Source organism: Cyanistes caeruleus, chromosome 8 (assembly GCF_971803275.1).
Source record: "Cyanistes caeruleus chromosome 8, bCyaCae1.hap1.1, whole genome shotgun sequence".
NCBI classification, from domain to species: domain Eukaryota; kingdom Metazoa; phylum Chordata; class Aves; order Passeriformes; family Paridae; genus Cyanistes; species Cyanistes caeruleus.
Window position 1 is genome coordinate 28,911,938 of NC_141708.1, and position 23,176 is coordinate 28,935,113.

The 23,176-nt window shown below is 41.2% G+C and overlaps 1 protein-coding gene across 11 annotated transcripts in view; it reads right to left on the reverse strand.

The window, feature by feature from the left end:
* The window catches only part of FAM13C (family with sequence similarity 13 member C), a 118,776-nt gene that overhangs the window by 25,453 nt on the left and 70,147 nt on the right, over positions 1–23,176 (reverse strand). For 7 of the 11 annotated variants that reach the window (XM_086899709.1, XM_086899708.1, XM_086899705.1 and 4 more), the window contains exons 7-11: positions 22,217–22,255; positions 17,397–17,453; positions 15,548–15,746; positions 10,871–10,992; positions 3,238–3,301 (exon numbers count right to left, since the gene is read on the reverse strand). In XM_086899709.1, the coding sequence (XP_086755835.1) occupies positions 3,238–3,301; positions 10,871–10,992; positions 15,548–15,746; positions 17,397–17,453; positions 22,217–22,255 (481 nt within the window). Of the gene's footprint in view, positions 1–3,237; positions 3,302–10,870; positions 10,993–15,547; positions 15,747–17,396; positions 17,454–22,216; positions 22,363–23,176 lie in introns of those variants that run through there. The other 4 variants (XM_086899711.1, XM_086899703.1, XM_086899712.1 and 1 more) reach the window with 3 other exon arrangements.

Consider the following 23,176-nt stretch of genomic DNA (forward strand, 5'->3'; position numbering starts at 1 on the left):
GAGGAACTTGCTAAACATGTTAGAAGCCAACAACAAACAACTCTGCAAACAGCTGAAACACACCGAGGGAAAAGTTAGGACATGGTGGGCACCATCATCAGTTTGAGAAAGCCCCTACAAGGAAACCCAGCGTAACTGAAGTAATTTAAGCTATGGCATTCTGTATCAGCTAAGATCTCAGTTCAATTGCTTTAGATTTGGTACTCATTACAGCTTCACTCTGAAGCCTAGCATGAGTGTTTCTGAGGCAGTAATTCCTGATCCATGCTAATGCAAATGAAAGGACATATCAATATCTCAAATTGATCCATGAATTGCCTTGGAAAAATAACCATATGGTTTTCTCTTAAGAAGAGTATCCTGAAAGTTTGAAAAAAAAGCAATTATAATTGTCTTGGACAAAGGTTTCTTATCTCTTATGTCTTCTTAAAGTAACTGACAGTTCAAAGATCTTGAGCTAAGTCAATTCCACTAGAGAAAAAACATTGTACATTATTACAAATAATGGTAAAATGAATAGGAAGGTGGAGAAAGACAGGAAGAGAAACAGCGTGGTCCTTCTCACCCATTTGTTATTTTTGATAATACTTTAAGAAAATACAGTCACTGAAGTGTCATTGCCTTGTCTGCTGGGAGAAAGCACAGTACAAAAGGACTGCCACTCTCAGAGGAAGCTCAGTCTGTAGTAGAGACACCTTTTCTACAAACAACTAAGCCTGGACCCACTGACCATCACTCCTTCCAACCAGTGATTATTGAAAATGATGAGGGGAGGCCTTAGGGCACGGAATTACTGAGATAACAGATAATCTCTTACATCTAGAGATGAATGCCACACACTGTTGAATCCATCTGGAGAATGGGACACTGAAAGAACAAATTCTCCCAGTTCATCACCAAAATGCTGTGGCACTGAGATGAAGTACCCTAACATGGCATGGGGCCATGCCCAGCAGGGTCAGCACTGTGGGATTATGTTGGTCAGCATGTCCAGGAGGCCAGAGCCTGACAGGAGACAATGTGACAAATGAGAGCCCTTGGCCTTTGAAAGAATTTCCCTGATAAAGAATTACATCCTTTCTTTCATCCCTGTGGACACCCAAAGGTTTCATAAATTTAAGAACCAAGGGAAAGGGAAAGGACCCAGGTGTGCCCCAGCCATGAGCTCTGCTGAGACTCAGTCAGGAGGCTGACAGCAGGGATGAGGAGCAAAGCCCAGACTTGGTGTTTTCTGCATAAACTGATATCACCCTGATCCACACACGGTGTTCCTGAATGAAAAGGATGCCTGGACCCTGCCCTCAGGCCTGCTCCTGTGCCTATTCTATTATAGGAAGGCAGCTATTCTATTATATCCAGTTTATTGATGGATTTACTGGATTTATGAAATCAGCTGGGGCAGAGAAGGAGAATAATCCAAGCTTTCAGCATTTAATAGCCTTTGAAGTGACTCATATTGGAAAGAAACTGAGCAAATTTCAACCTGCTCAGTTTTTTCACTCTAAGGAAATTAATGCTTTTATATGTCACACTGAAACAGCTTTTTAATCTGGGAATTCAGGTTAAAATAAGATAGGCACATTTTATGTGAACATAAATAAATCTCTGCAGTATCCGTTAAGGCAATATTTGTGCCTTGAGGCATATGACATTTTCAATTCAGAACTTCCTTTATGGGGAACAAACAAGCAACAATAAGATAGAACAAGATATGCCCTGGGTCTGCATAATGCCATGGTTGAGCGGTGAAGAGAGACACCATTTTCTCTACTCCAGAAAGAGAATTTATTTTCTCATGGCACAGGTCCATTTGGGTTTGCAATAGACCTGAGACACACAAAAATCTAAGATTTTACAAGGTTGTAACCCCTGCTCATTCCTCATTGGATATTATCAATTTATTTTTAATTTCTAATCTAATAATTTGTTTTAATATTTTTTTTTTTACTGATTTATTTATTACAATATTTTTTTCTTAGCCTTTAAGGAATCCTTTGAGAGGATTTTAAATGGAAGCTTTCAAGTGGAAGTTTCAGTGAATACTTGCATTGGGGCTTCTCAAAAGAAACAATAATTTCATGATTTCTCCCAGGGCCTGAGGTGGCTTGACAGAGGCTGAATGTATTCCCTTGTATTGATCACTGAATGTACCCTGCTTGTCAGCACTGAGGTTTTCTACAGTGAGCTGCACAATAGTGACACAAAATGCAGAGGAAACAATTCACTGCAAGAAGATTAGGTCTGAATTCCTTTAAAAGGACACATTGTCGTCTTCCCCTAATCAAAGCCATGCATCAGTTAATAGACATAAATGTTCTCTGGCTCATTATGGAAACAAAGCTTTCTTTTCCAGAGTTTTTCAGGAATGGGCTTCTCTTCACCCAGCTCTCTTCTCCCCCTGCTTCTGTTGTGTTGTCTTGGCCTACACTAAAACCCATCTGCTCCCTGTGGAAGTCCTGTGTTCTCCACTGTCCTTGCAGTGAGAGTGGCCTCTGTGCTGGGGTGCAGCATCCCCAGGAGTGGAGAGATGCTTTGTATAGGGTTTCCTGTTTTCTGTAACAGCAAAGCTTGGCTTCTCCCCCTTGCCCCTCCCAGGATATTGCTGACTGTGAGGACCTCGCCCAGGCTCATCCATTGCTGAACATGATCACACAAACAGCTTTTTAGTTCTTTGCTCACACTGCGCTCCTGGCATAATCCCTGTGAAAGCAGCTTGTTTCAAGTGTCACTGGGGTTATTTGGCTTTCATTGCTTCCCCTCCTCTGCTCTCCCCTACTTCCATCTTACAACCAGAGCATCTTTTAGACTCCATTGTGCTGTTCATAGTTTATTTAGGCAGGATGTAGTAAAGTTGAAAACTCCTTATTTTTAAACAAAACATATTTAACAGATGAACCATTTTGAGCTGTAATATGAGGGAAAAATCAAACATTCTTGAAAGACGTCACTTCACTCAGTCAATATTGTTTGATTCTTTTCTGAGCATAAACAAAAAACAACCTAAAGTTTGCTTTAAAAAATTCTACAACCTCTTGCTTCTAGCTTTTCAACTATTTTATCAGTCTCATATCTCACTTTCAAGCTTTTCTTCAAAAACATGACTGCAATGATTCATTAAAAAGCTAACCTAGGATTATTAAGCAATTACATTATTCCAAGACCTTGAAATTAACAGAAAAACCCAAAACACCTATTCAAAATTTATACCATCACATTTCAACATTTGGTTACACTTACCTCATTTAAGCTGTTAAATTGATCAGTTGCTTCTTTTGGTGAAATGCTTGTGTTCTGATCTATTCTACAAAACAAAATTTTAAACAATCATTCAGTAGACTGCCTGTCTGTGCTGCAAATATATAGCTTTTTGTCATGTGTGTATATAATTTATAAATTACAGAGTAAGTTTGTTTTATTTAAAAAATAGCATTTCTATGAAAATAGCGTCTCTATTTTTTAACTCATTCAAAACAACAGTGATTTTACTGGAATCCTCAATAATACATTTAAACTGTTAATGAAGTCCTGAAAACTATGACATTAATATCTGGGCTCACTCTGTCATGTCAGAAAGTTCTACAGATGTATGACATCTGTCTTGATGAGCCAAAAGGGTTAAAGCCAAGAAAATCTCAAACATGTGCTTAAATCTAAGCACAATTTGTCCCACGTGCTTTAAAATGGGAACAAGAGATTTCCCATATCACAGCCATAAAGAATAAATTTTCCATATTTAAATCTGATGGCATTTCAGGCTCCCAATCTTCAGCTTTCTGCTTTTGCAAATTTCAGAAAGGCCCCAGGCTCCTGGAAATCCTCTAAGAGAAATGCCCACGTTTTCTAGTGAGTGTCCCTTTGCTGCCATCAGAGATGTCCACACCTTTGGTTTTCTCTCAGTGTATTGCTGCTTCTCCACATGGGAAGAGGAAAGGAAGGCCCTGCATTAGTGAGGGGCAAATCTCTTCCCCCTGCCTGTGGCCACTGAGGAGCTGTGCCCCACCCAGGCAGACAGGGCCCACACAGCTCCCAGGATCAGGGTTAGGTACTAATTCACTACACCAAGGGATGAAAACCGAAGGCCAAAAATATCTGCCCACAGATTGAGCAAGCAACCCCAACAGCCTCCCACCACCACTCTGTCCATCCCCAAAACAAGCTGAGGCTTTCCACATGTGATTTCAGAGCCTGACATGGCTGTACCACAAGCTGACTCTTGACTCAGGGGAAGAAAGAAAACTGCAGCTGTCTCAGAGAATGCGATATGTCAGTGCTGAAAAGGTGGTGATGTCTGCTGGCCCCCAGAGACTCACTCAGAGATGTGATCAAACCCAACACAAAACCCAGATTCCTTTGCACAAAATAATTCGTATTTTTCTGGGCTCAGAGTCATCCCAGCAAAAAGAAATGTCTGTAAAAGCCTCTAGAGACCTCAAAATCAGAACAGAGAGATGCAGAGCTGTTTGTTGTAGCTCTTCCTGGATTTGGGAGGTGTTTAAAGACTGAAAAGATGGCTAGACCACTTCTCTCACCAAACTAGAAACGTTAGGTAGCTACACCAGGGTGAACCAACCACTTGGCCCAAAACAGAATCCAAGATGTGCAATTCCCATAGGAACAGAAATGAGTCATGAGAACAGCAAAAGGACTAACTTAATAGGAAAGTGAAATATTTGTAGTTTGCTTTAATAACATGTAAGGAGGCAGCTGCAAGGCTAAAAACAGCTGAAGAACTAATTCACTAATGAAGAAAAAATATTTAGGGTGATTCATTGCATTGAACTAGAGTTACACATGAAGAAAAGGATGAAAACTGTATGTGTTAGATATGTACACTTCTGGTAGTCATTTTGCACTCCTTCAGGGTGCATAAAAGTGTAAATGGGAGCTTTCCTTTAAAATAAAAAACAAAACGATTTTTTAAAAAAAAATATATAGAAACAAACAGTAAATGCTAGCAGAACTTTGTACAGGAATTGTACAAAGTTCTACATCATTCACAGCTGTATCACTCACGAGTCTTGCACCCTGGAGTGTAAAAGGTTTATGGCAGCCATGAAGTACCACCTCTTTCATTCAGCTTGATGTTCTTGCCAGCTGTTTGAGGATTCCTTTAATCTTTCATTTTACTGCTCCTTTTACACTAGAAATGCTGGAGTAAGATGCTCTTATTTATGCATTCTTTGGATTCTTTGGAGATGCTGAAATCATTAAGGTGAGTAACCATTTTTGTGTGATGAGCATTTGCATTTTCAGTCTCATGTGCTGAGCTGATCTTAATCTACAAAGAGAGTTTTGGGGTGTGCTTTTTCATTTTCACCAAGATTAATTGCTCTGCTAGGCAAATGCAGTTTTTTTGATTGTCACCAGGCAACACAGGGCTTACAATTTAATAACTATAGTTTGGATCCTACTCTCATTAAAAGTCAATCACAAAATATCCATTAACTTCAAAAGCAGCAGGAACAAGCCCTACTTTTCTATCTGTGATGAGTACATTAAAATTATTTCAGGCCTTAGCTTAAATTTTGAATAACTGCAGGCACCTTTATTTTGTATAATTTACATCCTGCAAAATAATGAAAATTAAATTCTCTCTGTAGCTACTACTCAGATATATGTCTTTCACCCTCCTTTATAGACTCTGGCTTTGGCGGAATTATCCCTTTCTCCACGACAGAGATGGAAAAGATGCAATAACTAACATGTACATTTGAGGCTTGTGGCTATAACAAAAACAAAAATAACAACAAAAACAAAACAAAACAAACCCTACAATCTAAATTCTTATTATCATAACAGAGCTCCTACCAGACTTCCAGGGGGAGATAAATTTGTATGAGCACTGTGCTGCTTAAAACCAGATCAGGTCATGTGAATTTTTGAATTATGCACAACATCACCTTTAAACCTGCATAAAATTCAAATAAAACCACATAATTTTAAAAGCTGGGGAAAATGTTTGAAGATAACCTAAGCAAATGCCTACCACATTTTCTCTGTGAAACCCAGAAAGGAGCATTACATTTTGTAACTCGTAAATCTCACTCCAGTCCAACTCTGACCACACAAACCCATCCCCAGGCTATTTATGTGTTTATGCACCACAACGCCACACGTGTGCAGTATCTTGGCATTGGTGATGCCAGGGTAAGTCCTGCCCATCAACCTCACAGTATTCTGTGGGATGAGACTCCTTTTCCAGAGTCACCTTCAGTCTATCCTGCCCCAATACTCCTCCCCTGTGTCCAGTCCAAGAGCCAGTTCCACCCTTCCCACTGTGAGAGTGACCTAGAAGGTTAACAGCTCAGAAATGGAAGTCTCAGTTCCCTGTCAGGGGACGGATGCAGCCTGTCCAGGGTTACAGCAGACCAGCTCACAGAACGGCAGAACACACAACCAGCACCCAGAAAATAGAAGGCTCCTTCCTGAGACCTTCCCAAATGGCAGAAAACATTATCAAATCCAAATGCCTCAACATGGGGCTGCAGGTGGATGCTCCAAAAGCACACCTATGACTCCTTAGAAAGCAATGCAGAACAGCAACAGGCTTTGGGATGAACATAAAGTGCACACCTCAACCAAAGAAAAATCCACCTTGAAGAGCTCAAGGGCACTCCCTGGGCAGCCCCTGAGTGCTGGAACAGGAGGTCAGACAGAGAGTCAGTGCAACAGTGACTGTCTCATTAGTCCCAGCCTTTATGTAACCCAGCCAGCACTTGTTATTCTTACTATGAGCAGGTCTTACTCAGCAGGAACAGTCCTTACAGGGGCTTCAGCAAGAGCTGTTCTTACCTTTCTCCTCTATCCTCTCCCCACCCCCCTTTTGCTTTTTTTTTTCTTTAATTTCCCAGAGGCAAGCCTTGGTACAAGAAGTATTACTGGAACCATAAACATGGATATTTTAATACCAACCTCTCTGAAGAAATTGTTCTTAGGAACCGGTCAATCATTTCCCAACTTTTTCCCTGCTCACCTGGCTGCCTGTGCAGGTGAGGAAATGCAGCCTCTCAGGCTCTGCCTCAGCCGTGCAGGTCTGCATGTGGACATCAACACTCCTGCAGTTTCCCTGCTGCCTCCCACTCATCTCTGAGTTTCTCAGCAGAAAGCCTGGAAACTGCAAGAGTTCTCACCTGAACTGCACTCTCAAAATATACCTGTCTTGCAAACTTAAGTACTGAAAGCCTTGCTAGAGCTGGGCCTCCACTCAGGGAAGCACAGAAAATTTGGGAGGCTCTGGCTAACCCCAGGATCCAGGGCAGCCCAGGGATACCAGCAATTCCACTTCTCCTGCAGAACAATCACCGTCTGACAGCAACCGCCACCCTACAGCCTCTGCCAAAAATAGTTATCTGGGACCAGATAAGCCCTGTTAAATGAAACCACTTCATTCCAAATTTATTTGGGGAATGCTGAAGAGAGGGAACTTTGAAGAACTTTCCTTTGGCAGAAAACTTCACCCCAAACTGTAGTTCTGAATTCCACACTGACTTGACATGCAGCCTTCTCTGAAGCATTGACCTTCCCACTGCCCAGGGCTGCTTTGTTTCAACATCTTCTCTCTGTTACAGGCATCTGAGGAAAGCACCAGGCTCTGCTCAGGTAACTGCATACAGCCTACAGCCCACTCCAGTTTTGCTGATTGCCTTTGAGAAGGCAACTGGCAGGGGCCAGTTTGTAATCCTGTGTATTGTTCCATACTGGAACTTTTCTAGTCTCTGATAAAAAAAAAAAAAAAAAAGGCAATTCCTTTATTTGTTCCCAGGACCTGCTTATAACTTTTATCTACCTTCTATCAAGGTGCAGATTGTATTGCACTCATTTCCAAACCCAGCTGCACATAATGACCAGAGCAATATCCAGTGTAATCACTGGCAGTAGTACTAGAAATTCATGTTCTGGAAAAAAGGTGTAAAGGTTTCCTTCCATGCAGATGCTGTTTCATCTACTAAATTGATACTGATGTTCATAAATCATACATGATAAACACCTCTTGAGCTTGAAATCCTTGCTTCACAGGTCACGTACAGCTTAGCCAAAACCAAGATACTATTCCCTTATTCTTCTGGCTGCAAATCTCTTCAAGTCTACTCTTCCATTTCCCACAAATCCCACAAAACCTTTCCTTTATTGTTTCAGTGGTTACCACAAAATGAAAGTAAGCTCTCAGAGAAAATATACACTTCTAAGTCATAATTCTGTGGATTGTTGCTCTTACATGGCCCAATTTGTTCTTCTCTGTAACACTTCTGTTTATGAGCATCCCTTGTTAGAATATCCTAAACTTAGATTTTGCTGCTCAACAGGAACTGTACTGGAAAGTTTTTCATATTTCAGCGGTCTTTAAGCCATATTTGGACAAGTTAAAATAGTCTTTTTTAGGTGCCTCACACTCACCAGAACAGATTTCTTAAAAAACTCTGTAGAGTTCAGAGGTATTTCAACCTTTAATCCTCAATGAGACTAATGGGCTATAGCCCCCTGCAATTAAGTTAAAGCAGAAGTAACAACAGAATGCACTAGAAACAATTAACCTTGATCCTTCATCAGAGGCAAATAAATCCTTCTTCTCCCTTGCTACCCCCTACACATCTGATATACCGGGAGAGGTGTATAGGGACACCCCTGCAGCAGTATGTCCCTCTCCTCTCCTCCAAAAGACCAGAGAACTTTTAGTCTGACAGGCAGGTGCAGTGTCCCAAAGCATCACTAGTTTTACCAGTAGCCCAGCAAAACCAGAGTAAGACAGTGGGTTTTGTGGTGCTGGCAGATATTCTGTCCAAATCTAGCTATGATTGCTGCCTGCTGCCAACACTGAATGTTTAGCCTCTGCATGTCCCACAGCAGACAAGGCAGAAAGCAAGGCAAGACATCATCCCCTGGCAGCAGTTTCACAGCCTGTTGCTTGAGTCAGTGCTGTGAGCCTGCTGCAGCAGCCAGAGCCGGGTGAGCTGACACATGGACTCTCACTGCTGTGGCCCTGCCTAGGCTGTCTGACAGCACAGGGAGGGGGCAGCTGTGGTGACCCTCAGGAGTCACCAGACACAGCAATCCTCATACAGAGACTGGGAATTCCAGTATAGGTAAGTGGAAGTGCCCTGACACAGCTGGGTGGTGGGAGAGTCATTTCAAAGACAATTAAAATAAAAGCATGCAGTGTGTGTGAGGCCGGAGACCACAGGTTAATGCTTGTTTATGTTTAAAGTTCCTTATTTGAGAATAAAGTCACCTCTTTTTTTTTTCCCTCATGTAATCAAACTGAAAAACTACAAGAATTGGGGTCTGATCACTGTGCTTTCACAGCACTTAGAGTAGTAAATCCAGGCACCATTATTTAACAAATTTATGCCTTGTGGACGGCAGACTTTCTATGGGGGTGCCATGGTGTTAAACAAAAATAAATAGCATAGTGAAAAATGGTTAAAAACAGGCAGACTAAAAAGGCCAAATAGTTGAAATGGACAGGGGAACTTGGCTGCAGTTGCTGTTTTATTCATGCACTCTCCACTCTGGTTCCTATCTTTAAAGTCTGTGTCTTTCATCATGTTCCTTTCAAAACTAACCAGTTCTTTTACTACCTACCCATATGCAAACATCCCACCAGCAGAGCCACTGGGTAGATCTGACTATCTGACACCACACTCAGTCAGCTCCTCTTTACACGACATCCATGGGATGTTTTCCTCACATAAGAATACCAGAAAAAGAGAAGGCAGGCTTCCTGATTAGAAACACTTCATGACATGTGGTGTTTCAATTGCACATACAAGCATTGGAGGGAAAAAGCACTTTGCTGTCCAAGCTAATTAAATGCTTTTTCGTTCTGCTACACCTTCCTTTGAGTTCCAAATAAAGATCATTTACAGTATTGCCTCCTAAAAGCTGTAGAGAAGGAAACTAATTCATGTCACATAGAGCACCAAAGTGCCATTGGATGGCAGCTGTCACTGGCTGTCCCACTCCTGACTGCAAACAAACCTCGAGCCAATGAGCTCTAGCTGTCAACCAGCTGTGCCCTGAGCATCCCTGCGACGGACTGCTGCTGCTTCAGACCCCCCAAAGGCAGCCAGACTCTGTCACAGAGCACCAAGGCTGTCATGCACATCAAGATGAGGAGCAGAGACCTGGCTCACCTGACAAAAACTGTGCACAGAAAAGCAGAGCCGAACTGGCATCTGAACATGGGAAATTTGTAAATTTAGTAAGATTTAGTAAGGACTAAATCTTATCCTTAGGACACATCTTCACTGGTCAGTTGGGTGATTTGAAACCCCATTTTTAGCCTTTTGTGTGGCCATGATGGATGAAAATAAAAACTGTGACTTCCAATACTTACCAGAGCTGAGTTCTCTCCTTACCAGATGAGTTACCATCCATGAGTTACCATCTGCCATCAAGACTTGGTTAATGCCAGCCCTGAACACACGGTGCCCTTCCAGCACCAGAACAAGCAGAGGTACCACAGAACCCAGAGTCTAAACTGTGCACAAATGGGTACCCTTGCTATAATCAGGTGTGAATGTTCTCATTCCCATTTCTCAGAGAATGCAGCTCTGGGACAGAGAAGTAATTCAGCACCGGAGGGAAAAGAAAGAAGCAGAGAAGTATTTTTGAAACTTGGCACAGGGGAACAGAAGTTTCTAAACTAAGGATGTTCTTTCTGCTTCAGATGTAAGGGGTTTAAAGAATGATGAAATTTGCATTCTTATCTTTATCCCTTCCGCTTTCTCCAAACAGTCCTAGATGTATAAATATAGAATACATTGCCAACAAGAGCCAGGAGTCTGAATATCATATGCAGAAGGCAGCAAATGAATTAGCCTTTCCTACAGTTAATCAGAAGTGAAATGTGCTGTGTTATCCCAAGTCTTACCTTGGTTGGAATCTCACGACTGCTTCCTGGCATTTCAAAGCCACGTTCTGTGCATAGTTATTAGCTGAGGATCCAGCCTTCCCCTGCCACTCCATGAGGCCTGGCAATGCACACTCCAGCTCCTGCACAAAGAGAAAAAAAGGAAAAGCTGAATGCACCCTGTCAGTACCAATCCAATTTTAGCTAAGTATTTTCCTTCAGGAAAAAATTGCTCCATGAGACCAGATGCTGGCTGAGGATCTTTGTTATTTTTTGGTATTACTCTGGAAACAACTGGAGAACACAGAAGATAAAAGGTTCTAAACAAAGTAGTATGTAATTTTACCGGAAAACAGTTTCTGAAACCAAAGCAGACTGTAACTTTTCTGTTTATTACTTAAATAACAGATGTCAGCTTCAGAGCTTCAGAGCTAAGAGTGAATTCTATACAAAGAATTCACTTGAAATTATTTACTCACATGTCAATAAGATTTTATTACTTGGGTATCATCAAAAAGAAGTCTGGCTGAAAAAAGCACACGCAGCTCACTTAAATAAGGTATGGAAAATTTAACCATTTGCCTCTTTCCCTTCCCTAGCATAGGTGTAGCCTTATGAATAGAGTATTACTCTGGGGGGAAGGAAAGGCAGTGAGGGGGAAAAAAAACCTCACATCACCCAATCTGCTACACAGAAAACATAAAAAGGCAATTTAGTCCAAAAAACTGAGTAAAAGAACATGAATGAGAAAAGTATCCATTTAAGTCCAAGCTTTTGAAAATCAGTTTTAGGGCTGTAAAAATATGTGTTTGGCACATCTTAGTTTCCTTACCTATAAAATGGTTTGTAATATTTCCTTTGCATTGCAATGAAATAAGTTAACAAAGACCTTTGAATATGTGATCATCAAAGTGGGACTTTTTTCATACCTCTTTATTAGCTTTTATAATCCAATATTTTAGTTTAATAGTTTAAAAAATTAAAATACAATGTGCTCTGCAAAGCAACAGAGCTCCCTTCCCTGCTAAAGCAATATACCTGACTTTGCTCCAGTTTCAAAGCTTGGTTGGATGCATGGAAGTCAAAAGTTTGGATACAACTCTTCAGATGGGAACTTTCAGAGCAGGAGAACAGTAATTCCATGTGCTTTCTGCTGGATGAAGGGGAAAGCTGAGAACAAGAGCATGTGCTGGCAATAAGCCTTTGCTTGCAGGCTTGATCTTTGAGGACTTGGGTGGCTTTTGGTTGTTTCTGTATTTTTTTTTTTTTCTCTTTTATATGTTTGTTGCTGCCCATAAATCACATCATTAGGGTGTTAACAAGAAAACTAGGGAAACACCCTTGATTGAATCGCTTTTTCTAAACAGCAGTGAAATCCTGATGTGTCACAGGCACCTACAGCAGAGCCCCATCTTCTAATGCAATTTTGTTCCTTTTTCACTAAACAGGGTGACTTCCACAATGAAGTTGCATCATAATAAACATTAACAGAGTATACCCAGAAACTGAAGTGAAACTTGCAGACTGCCTGATGTGTTCATGTGTTTTTGCAGCTGATGTATCAACATCAGCTTTGGCTTTTTGATTACTGCACCCTTAAAATCACAATTTTAATGTCAAATTATTGGAAATTCTTTGACATTCAAGCAATTTTCATACTTCATTTATACTCTAAATACAGAACTTAACTCAGCAGTTTTCAGCCTTCTCATCTCTAGGCACTGACTCTCAAGCCACCATGTCATTTTCATAACCATTTACCTTCATAATAAAACTTTAAAGCTGAATTTTTACTGTTTCTGCCTATTAGCTAGGAAGTTTGCCATCCTTTTGTAAATATGTCCCCAGTATCAATAGGGAATTTGAGGTTGATTCATTCAAGAATCCATACTCATGACTGTGCCCCCAAAGGTGAGTGACAGGAAAAAGGATTGGGCAAGGAAAGCAGACTTTCTATTCCTCACCATATGTTCTCACACTGACTTCCTGGAGTATGCTCTGGACATATGCTTCAAGTCAAATAAACCCTAATTCACTTTATTCCCTATAGATGAACGTTGCAGAATTGCTAAGGAAGCTCATGGAACCATGGGAAAGATGAAACCAAATGTCTGGAGTACAGCAGTGCAGTCACATTCCAGCAGCCTCCTGTCTTCCCATACTCTGGAAAGGTCAGAGTCTGTCTGCCTCCAGAGACAGCCCCTGCCCCCAGGGAAATAACTGCAGGCAACATGCAAAGTACAGCTTTATTCTGGTGACATTTTGTCATCTGATAAGTGGTCAAGTGAAGCCACCTGATGCTGCTCTTTTATTACACTTGGGTTTTTTAATCATCAGTGTAAATCTAATAACCTTTCCTTCATGAAGACCAAAGACACATGACCACAGGGCTACACTTACGCCAAAAATATCAGAGGCACAGGAATCACACTCCAGCTGAGAGCCTTGTGAAGCTCAAAATCCTCAAGCTGGCCATCTTTACTCTACTTGATCATAGCTGTCTGTTCCCTCTCAGTGACCTGTCTACAATGGAAACCCCTTGGATTCTCACTACTAGAACAGCACACAAAAATGGTTCCCATCCAAACAGACTTCAATCTTTCCAACACACGCAGCAAACATTCATCTCCTAATAGCTTCTTCTAATTTTAAAAGGACAATTCTCTGTAAAAGCAACTCACAGGTTTATAAAACATAAGAGTCAATAGCAAACAGTTCCTTGGCTTATCAGAGCAACAGATTTAACAGAGATACTGTCACTGCTCTGGTGTCACTTTCTGATGCCACAGAGAAGTCAGGCTAGGGAAGTGAGGAGACTGCTGAAAAAGCACTCTGTCAATAATCTCAGGAAAACAAGGATGAGCAGTTTAACCATGATGTGCAGTGCATCCTGCTTTTTCTTCATAAATGCATATGCTCAGAAAATGCTGTTTGACTTCATTTATCCCATCCAGTGGCTTAGTGGCAAGGGGTTTCACCAAGGAAGGTTCATGCAGTTACAGTGTTTCATCACTTCTATCTTTCCTAATTCAAGCCCTTGGGTCATGTGAAAATTATCTGCCTGGCACCATCTTTCCTTCCAAAGGCTGCATACTTAAGTCACACTGGTATTTTATGGCAGTCTAATTATACACTTAAAAAGTTTCCCATGAAAGAATTTCACCATTTCCAGTTAACCTCTTAGGACCACGTAAAATGTCACAGAGCAGCAAATCTGTACTGTATTGGCTTTTGTTGGGTGAGAGGTACAGAGGTACAGGCAGGACACACACAGGGGGCTCAGAAGAGGCTGAAAAAGCAACAGATGACCTATGAGACAGACTTTGCCCCATTTACTGCTTCTTCATGACTCTTCCTCCTGATCTATCTCCACTTGCTCTTCACAGGGCAAAATTCCCCAAATTTTTTTCTGTTCAGATGATACACACGTGCACCTCATCTCCCTGCAGGTTAAATAATATTTCCTAGTAATGCAGTACAGTCACACACACACAAAAAACAGTTATTGTTTTATTTCTGGATGAGGTCCAGAAAAACAGGCAAGAAGCTTAGGGCAAGAGTTTGACATTGATATTCCAAAAGAGACTGTGATAATACCATTTGCCATTTGCTTTTCATTTTCCGTCAGGATTCAAAAGGGCAGTTCTCACTTGGAAGGTAAGACATTTTGTTTAAAATTATGAAATCCCATTCTAAACTTGGTCCAAAATAATTCCTAGTCTATGATAAGTTTGAAGCACTTCAGAAAGAGTTCTGCAAATTTCTATCCACAAATAAGAAGAGAGGAGAGACAAAAAAGTAGACCAATATGTTATACAACAAAGAAAAGATGGAAATATCGTCATCTGTATTTGTGTATGCACAATTTTATGTAAACACAGACATCTGTATTTGCAGGTGTCAGGCCTTGTGCCTACTGCAGACCAATACATTTACCAACATAAATACTGTCTTGGATATGAGAATATTTCCATCTGAGGGGTTAAACCTGCACTAGAGCGCTACCCCTTACAGCGCACATCCAACACGACTTGGGAAGCACCAGGGAAGAACAGAGGCATTTTCAGCAGCTGCTGAGCGGTGGAAGTCTGGAGTCAACAGAGCAAATGTACCTCCAGAGACAGCAGCAGAAGCTTCCTCATTTCTAGTCTTCCTTAATACCTTTTACAACATTTACAGTTCTTCTCCCTCCAGCTCAACCTAGGAAGATGGTGGAGGGTAGCACTGCTACTGCATACTGTCTTCATGGTGTGGACTTACTATTTAAACATGAGAAAAACAGAAATCAATATTAAGGAAAACCATGAAATCTCTCTATTTGCAGCCCAAATACCGGTGTCAGAGATCCTTGATCAAATAAATAAAACAGAAACCTAATCTAATCCAGTGCTGCAGCTACCTAGTTTTGTATTTGGTGCAAGGAAACACAGGAAAACTGAGGAGAAATATTTGCACATTTTCAGCTGTGCTCTCCACTCCCTTCTGAAAGCAGCTGCAGCACAACCCTCTCTGCAATTCCCTAGCAGAAACAAGCTGTTATTGCAGGAGGGTACTACAGACTGCAGGTCCCTGGAAATCTCAATAGATAATTGCAGCATCTCAAATCACACCATAAATTACCAGGGAGTCCCTCTTTGCAATTCAAAAGTTACTTAGATAATGTGCCACAGGCCTACCCCTGGTAAGTTTATTCCTTACCTGACTTTCCTCATGGCTTTTTCCATTTTCTAGCTTTACAATGGGCTTAGGTTTCCTCAGCTTTAAGTTGCCCATTTCAGGCTTTAGAGCACAGTCAATCACAACCTGCTGCTTGTGCTGCTGAGTGTCTTGCAAAGGCAGCTGCCTTTCCTCTAAAACAGCAGAGTTGTCCGGGTAATTTTCTTTGTTATCATTGTCTCTGTAAGAAAATAAAATTGAAATGCATCAGGCAGGATTTCAGACATCTGTCAAAACATTATGAAGGAAGAAAAGCAACAAGCTCTTAGCTGTTTATGGCATATCACTTTTACTAAGTTTAGTAGTCTACACATCGGTAATGGATCTAAACTGCTGTTAGCATTATTACACACTAAACGGTGGAGCTACTTAAATGCTAGCTTTAGAAGCACTCTTGGGCTTCAGACCTACAGTTCACATCCCCCAAATAAAATCTGAAACTGTGTTTTTCATGCAGAAGACTTCCCCCACCCAGTGATTCACAGTGAACTATAATCTCACAAAAATATCGTCACAGACAGTAATTCCTCTCTACAACATACTTCCCTTCTGACAATCTCTGGCTTTGAGGGCCATTGCACAAAGGGAAGGAGGAAGTCACTCACAGTAAGGTCTGAACAGCCAGAGATGTGTTTGGAGAAAACATTCTCCAAACAGCCACCAGGTGTAAGAGCACACCTGGTGGCTTAAACAGTCACTGTTACTCATGGATGCTTAATCTGGGATCTGGGACAAATATTTTCAATCCCCATCCAAACTACAATGTGAGAGCTCTCTCCAAGGAGACCTTGCTAGCGTCATCCACACACAGCCAGTCACTCCAGCCTTAGCCCGGTCTCATGCCTTCCACTGGGAGCATCTCCGTGGCACCACGAAGTTACCGCAATGCAGAAGGCAAGGCTTCCTGAGGAGCTGGCAGCGTGAGCTGGGCAGCATTGCTGCTCCAAAATCCCTGGCTGTAGCTTGGTTTTCAGATGGTAGCTTCAACTGGTAGCATCCTAATGGTTAGCTGGGAGATGACCTCTCTCCTGGTGTGAAACTTCCACAGCTGAGGGAGTCAAGCTGTTGAATTTAATCCTCGAGATTTTTTTTTTTTTTTTTTTTTTTTTTCGGAAAGAGTAACTTGCTAGTTCAATGTTTTCTCCTAAGGATTTTGGGCTGCCAAACTCACTTTCCATCTGCAGCCCATCAGCATCCAGATGAATGCTTGCAGGGTGCCTATGGAGTTGAACACCACCGCTGCCCATGCCTTCTGCAAGTGTGCTCCAAAAGGCAGTTGTTATAGTTACAGCTTTATAGCCCACGGGCACTCCAACAATGTGCACAAGTGTCACTAATTTTAAGGTATCATCTGATTTTTAAATCTTCCTGAAAGGTTAAATTGCATACCTTAGCAATCAATATATACTAATATAGCCATTAGAGAAGCATGCCTCAAGAATACTTCAGTTTAATGATAATTTGAAGGATTTTTTTTTTCACAGACACACTCAGCAATGAGCATATCCTTGCACAGTTGGAAAACTCTGCTTACTAGTGCTTTGTATCAGCTGCTGTACAGTAAAATTGTGTATAAACACCACAGCTGCATCTGAATGACAGGAGTATGACGTGAAGTTAACACAGACCATAATATATTTACTTATATAAAAGCAACAGTAATTAATCTTCATATTCATCACACAAAAGTACACAAGATAAATACATATTTCCCAGAAATACTAGCAGCTTTTTCATTCCCTTGAGAATAAAGGTTTCTTTATAATGGTTTAACAGAAGCAGTCACAGCTTCATTTGCTGCCAATGCATTTCAAAGTTTGCAGGAGAGTACCTGGGACTGGAGCTGCCTGCTTGATCTTCATGCACAGAGTCTGAATACCCGTCACACCTTGAAAATGAATACAGGATAATTACAGATCTTCTGCCAGCTGCAGAAACTTAGCTTTTAGTAACATTACAGTGCAGCTCAAACTATAAACACGTTTCTTTTCCTCACGCTTTACTTAGGGTCATTTAATACCATAGCTGCTTCATGATCCTTCAGATCTCAGAGAGAGAAGAGGATTTGAGATCTTCTTTTGTGCAAAATTTGGCATATCATTTTTCACACAAATGGAAATAATTGCAAGGAATGCGGATATAACCATAAAAAACACAGGAAAATTACAAGTAATTCTGTATTCCAATTGCTTATAGCATGCTTCACATTAACCTCAAGAATAATTAGACACAACTAAAGATGCTTTTCTCCCAAACTCACAAAAATATTAACTATGGTAGAGCAGTCACCTTTTGTGCATCAGGAAAAGGAATCCCCAACTCAATTATGAAGTGAGAATTAGTCTTAAAAAGTGAACTAGCACTATTTTTTAAGATGCCTGAACAATTACAATCAATTACTTCCTTTAAGTTACAAACAAAAGAATTGTTCTAAGGCTGCCTAATCAAAAGAGAAGTCTGGATAAATATGTTAAGCCACAAGCAAAGTGTAGCTTAATTTGGCAGGGTGATTTAACCTGCAAAGCCCATGAGCAATCTTTCTTCAAATAAATATGCATCCATAAGCATGCACTCCTAAAATATGCAAACACTGAGCCTGGTAAAGTCAGGGTCCTCTGCTCACCCTCAGTTCATACTCACAGGGCACAGACACTAAGGAGGCCTGGATCCCTTGAAGGTTTCTGGCAGAGGAGTCTCTTCATTATGGGGGAAGCAGCCTGTACTTTTGCTGACTTGTAAAATTTTGAGAAGAACTGCCCCACTTAGAAGAGAGTACATTAAGTGACACATTCATAGCTCTGTGTTGCAATTTGATGGCAAGGGTTTTAATATATTCCTCTTCCCCACCAGTCTTCTGCTGGTGTCTATATCAAAAGTCAGACTGCAGCAGAAAATATTTAAAGGGCCACTCAAGTGTTTACACTTCCTGAATACATCAGCATATGCATGAAAGCATTTGCAGCTTACAACTGGAGCACAGAACTACAGTGGCAAATCACCCTAATCACACAATATTCCTGCAATGAATGCAGCTTTCCCCACATGGCAAAGTGGGATGATGGATGGAAGACAGGGCCTGATGTGCTAAATGGAAAAATTCACTGTAGAAACCTTGTTGCCTCTGGATGTCAGTCACACCTTCCCCCCTGGCCAATACCTGACTACCTGATGGGAAACAGCAAGGGGTGGGCACAGGACACACTGGAGGTTTGAATAAGGAAGCCCAGTGTGAAAGGAACCAGGAACCTGTCTGTAAAACTAGAAGGAAGAAACAACATAAAGAAAATGCATTGTGAGGAGAGAGTGCCAAGGTCAGAGCTGGATGGCAGAGCTCCTGGCACAGACACGGGAGAAGGAGAAGGTGCCACCAGGTGGGGTGTACACGATGGGCCAAGCCACAGCCAGCAAAGTCCAGGCATCCCCTAAAGGGACAAACTCTCCCTCCTGGGTGTGCCTCAGAGAGAGGAGGTGGGAGGAAGCAGTTCTGACACCAGTTTTGCTCTCCCCTCCTCTCACCAGTCACCTCACTTGGCAGCCCTCAGTCCTGAAAGACTCTCTTGGCAATGGAGAACACACCCTGGGGGCACAATAGATGGCTGAGCACAAGTCCAGTGGCAAAGCCAAGTCCAGTTAAAGAGCACTCTCCTTAACAGGGGGAGCTGAGCTGGCTGTAAGGAGATGATCTCGAGAGGCAGAGGCCCTAACTCAGCATCCAGCAACTGATAGAAGCCATAAAGCAAGACACAACCTATAAACAACATGAGCATGACAAAATGTATTTGAGTAACTGGATGGCAGCAGACAGAAAAGATAAGCAATAATAAGTCAAAGAATAAAATGACCATCACAAAATTTAAAAGATCCTAAGGAAGTTCAGATGCAAAAAGATTGCCAAGAGAAATTTTGTCCTGGTTATAAATAATAACCAGGAAGATGAGAGCTCGCTCACACAAGACAGTGCTTGAGGCTGGGACCATAACAGGACCTTTAAAAAGTTGAATTTGCGATATAATGCAAATATCCATCATTAAAGAATGGAGTGTTTTTACCTTGATTTCTTAAAGAAATGCATCTTCTGTGTTCATGCCACTTGTCTGCACATATCAAAATAAACATCCACACCCTCCTTTTCTCTCGGCAGTAACTTGCAAGTCATGTTGTCTAACTTTAGTTGTATTTGATAGAGTGACATTCAAGAGTTTGGGGTTTTTTGATAGTTTGTGGCCATGTAGCAGAGACTTCCCATCAACCAAAAAAATGCAGTAGCATCTTCCTCACTCTTAAACCACCAGAGAATATGCCACAACAACTTAAGGTCAGAAATCCAAATGGGTTGAGGCTTATATTGGGTAGAAACTGTCTTTTAACAAAACCAGTGATGTGAATCCTCTCCCTTCAATGCCAAATCCAGCTACAGATTGATGGATATCTCTTCAAAGTAAGTACATCCACTATTGATCGTATGGCATGGGCCAGAGTCAGGTCAGAGATGGGATCCCAGCCTGGATGGAGTGTTGCTCTGACTCTGGATAGTACTGTCTCTGTGTTTCTTCCAGGGCCTCTGGGTTAATGGGACCAGCTTCTTTAACTTTCTTCCATTTTCACCTTCCCACAGGAGCCATTTCAGAACAGAGTGAAAACTGCTCCCTTTTGCTGACTTGACCTTTCAGATGCTCACGTGAACAGCTCCCAAGCCAGGCTGCATGCATGGCTTGCTGGGAGCTTCGCACCCCTAGGCATTCGCCTTGTCTGGAGAAATGTTCCTGGAAGTGCTGTACCACTGGCTTTATATCATTCAGGAAGCCCTGGCTTTGCCTTTGTCACAAATAAAGACAGAAATTGTTAAATGACGATGTCTAGATTTGCATGGAAAGCTCTCTCTTTCTTCTGCTAAATTAAAGTAAATCATTTTTGTCTGTTTTCAGAGATGGTCAACACAAACAGTAAGTGCTGAAATTACTAAGAACTCTGTATCCTCAGCAGCTCTCAAATGCAGGTGTTGGGGGACAGCTCCAAAGAAGCCTTAGGGATGGCAACTCTGGAAATCAAGTTTGTTCAATTGGACAATACTTTTCAGACATCATGGTTCACTTGCTTTGTTTTCTAAAAGTGCATTTCTACCCCTTTGTTTGGAAATATAAGATTAAAAATGAAATCCCACAAACAAGAACCAACAGCAGCTGAAATGAGGGAGATCCAACCCCTCTTCATCTCCCCGAGGCAGGGCTGGCACCACACTCGCAGCTTTTATACCTGAGTTTAACATGAAGCCCCACAGAGAAAAGCCCTCACTTTCGGGTCCCAGAAACCTCAGGGCTGAGGCAGGCCTAGGGAATCTCTGCATGAAACAATGGATGTACTTAGGGACAGAGAAAAGGGAAGGAGAAAAACAAAATGAAAAAAATTATCTGTAATCTGGCTATTTTTCTGTGAAGAGGGGAGCAACCCATAATTTTACAGACCACAATTCATCACTTAACTAAGAGGAACATAGGAAATTAAAACAAACAAGCATGCAAGCAAACAAAAAACCTTCCACAATTATTAGCTTCAGTTCAATCTTTCCATATCTGCCCCAATCACACAAAAAGCATGACTAAATTTAAATATTAAATAAACCAAGGAAATATAAGCAAAAAAAGCAAAGCAATATAAGAGAGAAAAATTATTTAGATCCCTTTGAAATATTACTTTTCCTGTAGAGGTTATGACAACACTTCAGGGTGTCTCAGGTGACTACAACTTGGCCTGCTTTCAGAATGTCCCCTGTCCCCACAGCACTCAGCAAACAGCTCACTGTCCAGCTGGGGTATTTTAGATTATGAGAATTTTAGCAGTGTAAAACTAACCTAATACACAAACAAATCCATATATCATTTTCCTCCTGAAAACAGCTTGGCTCCTTACTGCTGCAGAATCTTCCCCAAAAGCTTTTGAAACAATAAAAAGCATGCAAAATAACAATGCATACAGCACCAATATTCAAGTGATTTAGACTAAAATAAGACAAAGGTCATTTCATTTACAATAGTTCCTAGAGGGTTTGCCTTTCTAACTTTCTAATGTCCACCCTTGTTCTGTTGTTTCCATAAAACAACAAGAAAAATCAACATATACATCCTTATGATTATGATATATACAAAAGGCTATCTAAAGAGTTTATGGAATTGATAACAAAGAAACTACATTTTTGATACTTAGCCTGTCTAAATAATGTATAGGGTTTTTTCAAAATATTTCCCAATTATTGTTTTTCCTAACAATGCTTGTGGTAAGTACAGGTCATGTGTCCTTAGAAAACATAAGCTTGTGTTTGACAGGATCACCTGTACCAGAAATGAGCAGTATTTTGACAGGAGGTTTATCTGACACTGAAAATCATGCACTTATGATAACGTGTGATGTGCACCCAGCATATACTCTCCCAAAAAAAGGTATTTCACTGCTAAATAGTTACAGAGCATTTAAAGGCAGCTGCTTTATGCAACCCTTCCCATATAGTCAATAATATATTTAGATTACAGAAAATTCAACCAAAATATATGATAGATAGCTTGGGACTTCTCACATACCAATTACAATTATTCAGTATGGTAACTAAACTCATCGTTCTTGTTTAAAAATAAGGATATCTTTAAAGTGTTCACTTACTCTGCTAAAGCTGTGGTGTTGAAGGACTTATCCTGAATGCTGAAACAGAAACAAGAAAACATCAGATAAATCAGCGAGGCAGGCAGGCTCTGTGTATCCTCCTCAGTTGTAGGAACACATGCACAAACATGGCATTGCAAGGCACGTCTCTGTGCTCGCTCTACATGCACGGCTGTACCTTGGGCTGCTCTGCACATGCTCATAATCAAGGAACCACAGGGATTAATCCTACAACACTCACAAAGCCCAGCCAGCAGCATCCAGAATTCAGGCAAGGGTGCAGGTAGACTGTGAGGCTCAGGTCATGATCTTTTATAGCTAAAACAGTGCTGTTAATAAAAGCTTAGGTTTACAAACAAGTATTTAGTGTTCTGTCCTTTAAGTGTTTGCTCTGTATAATTGGCTCATCAAACATAAGGGTTTTTTTACTTAAATAAGGTTGCCCACTAAGCTGTCTGGAGGTTTTCTTTAGTGGTCTCTTACATGCTCAGCTCATGGTCAAACCCCAAGGGATTCTATGGAAAAGAAATCTGGCAGAATGGACAGTTCAAGTAGGATAAGGTTCTTAAGCTAACAGCAAGCAGTAAATGAAACTGTTCCTGTGAAAGGAATAGGCTGCTGTACTCCCTCAACAAAATGTTTCTGACCTGATATAATACGTTCAACAGGGTCAGCTCAGGATATTGCAAACTGCTGGATTTGAGAAAGCAGTGGAATTCCCCTTCAAACAACACCCCTCAAATCCAGTGAATACACTCTTGGATCATCCTGAAATATTACAGCAGCAAAAAAGAAGAAAAAAAAGGGGGGGGGGGGGGGGGGGAGGGGGAAGGAAAAAAAACAAAACGACCCCGACCAGCAAACAATCTCACTGCTACATAGCAGAGATGGGATTTTGCTGTTGTTGTTGTTTGGGCTGGGGGAGAGAAAGCAAAGCAGGCAACGCCTTGCGAGCACTCC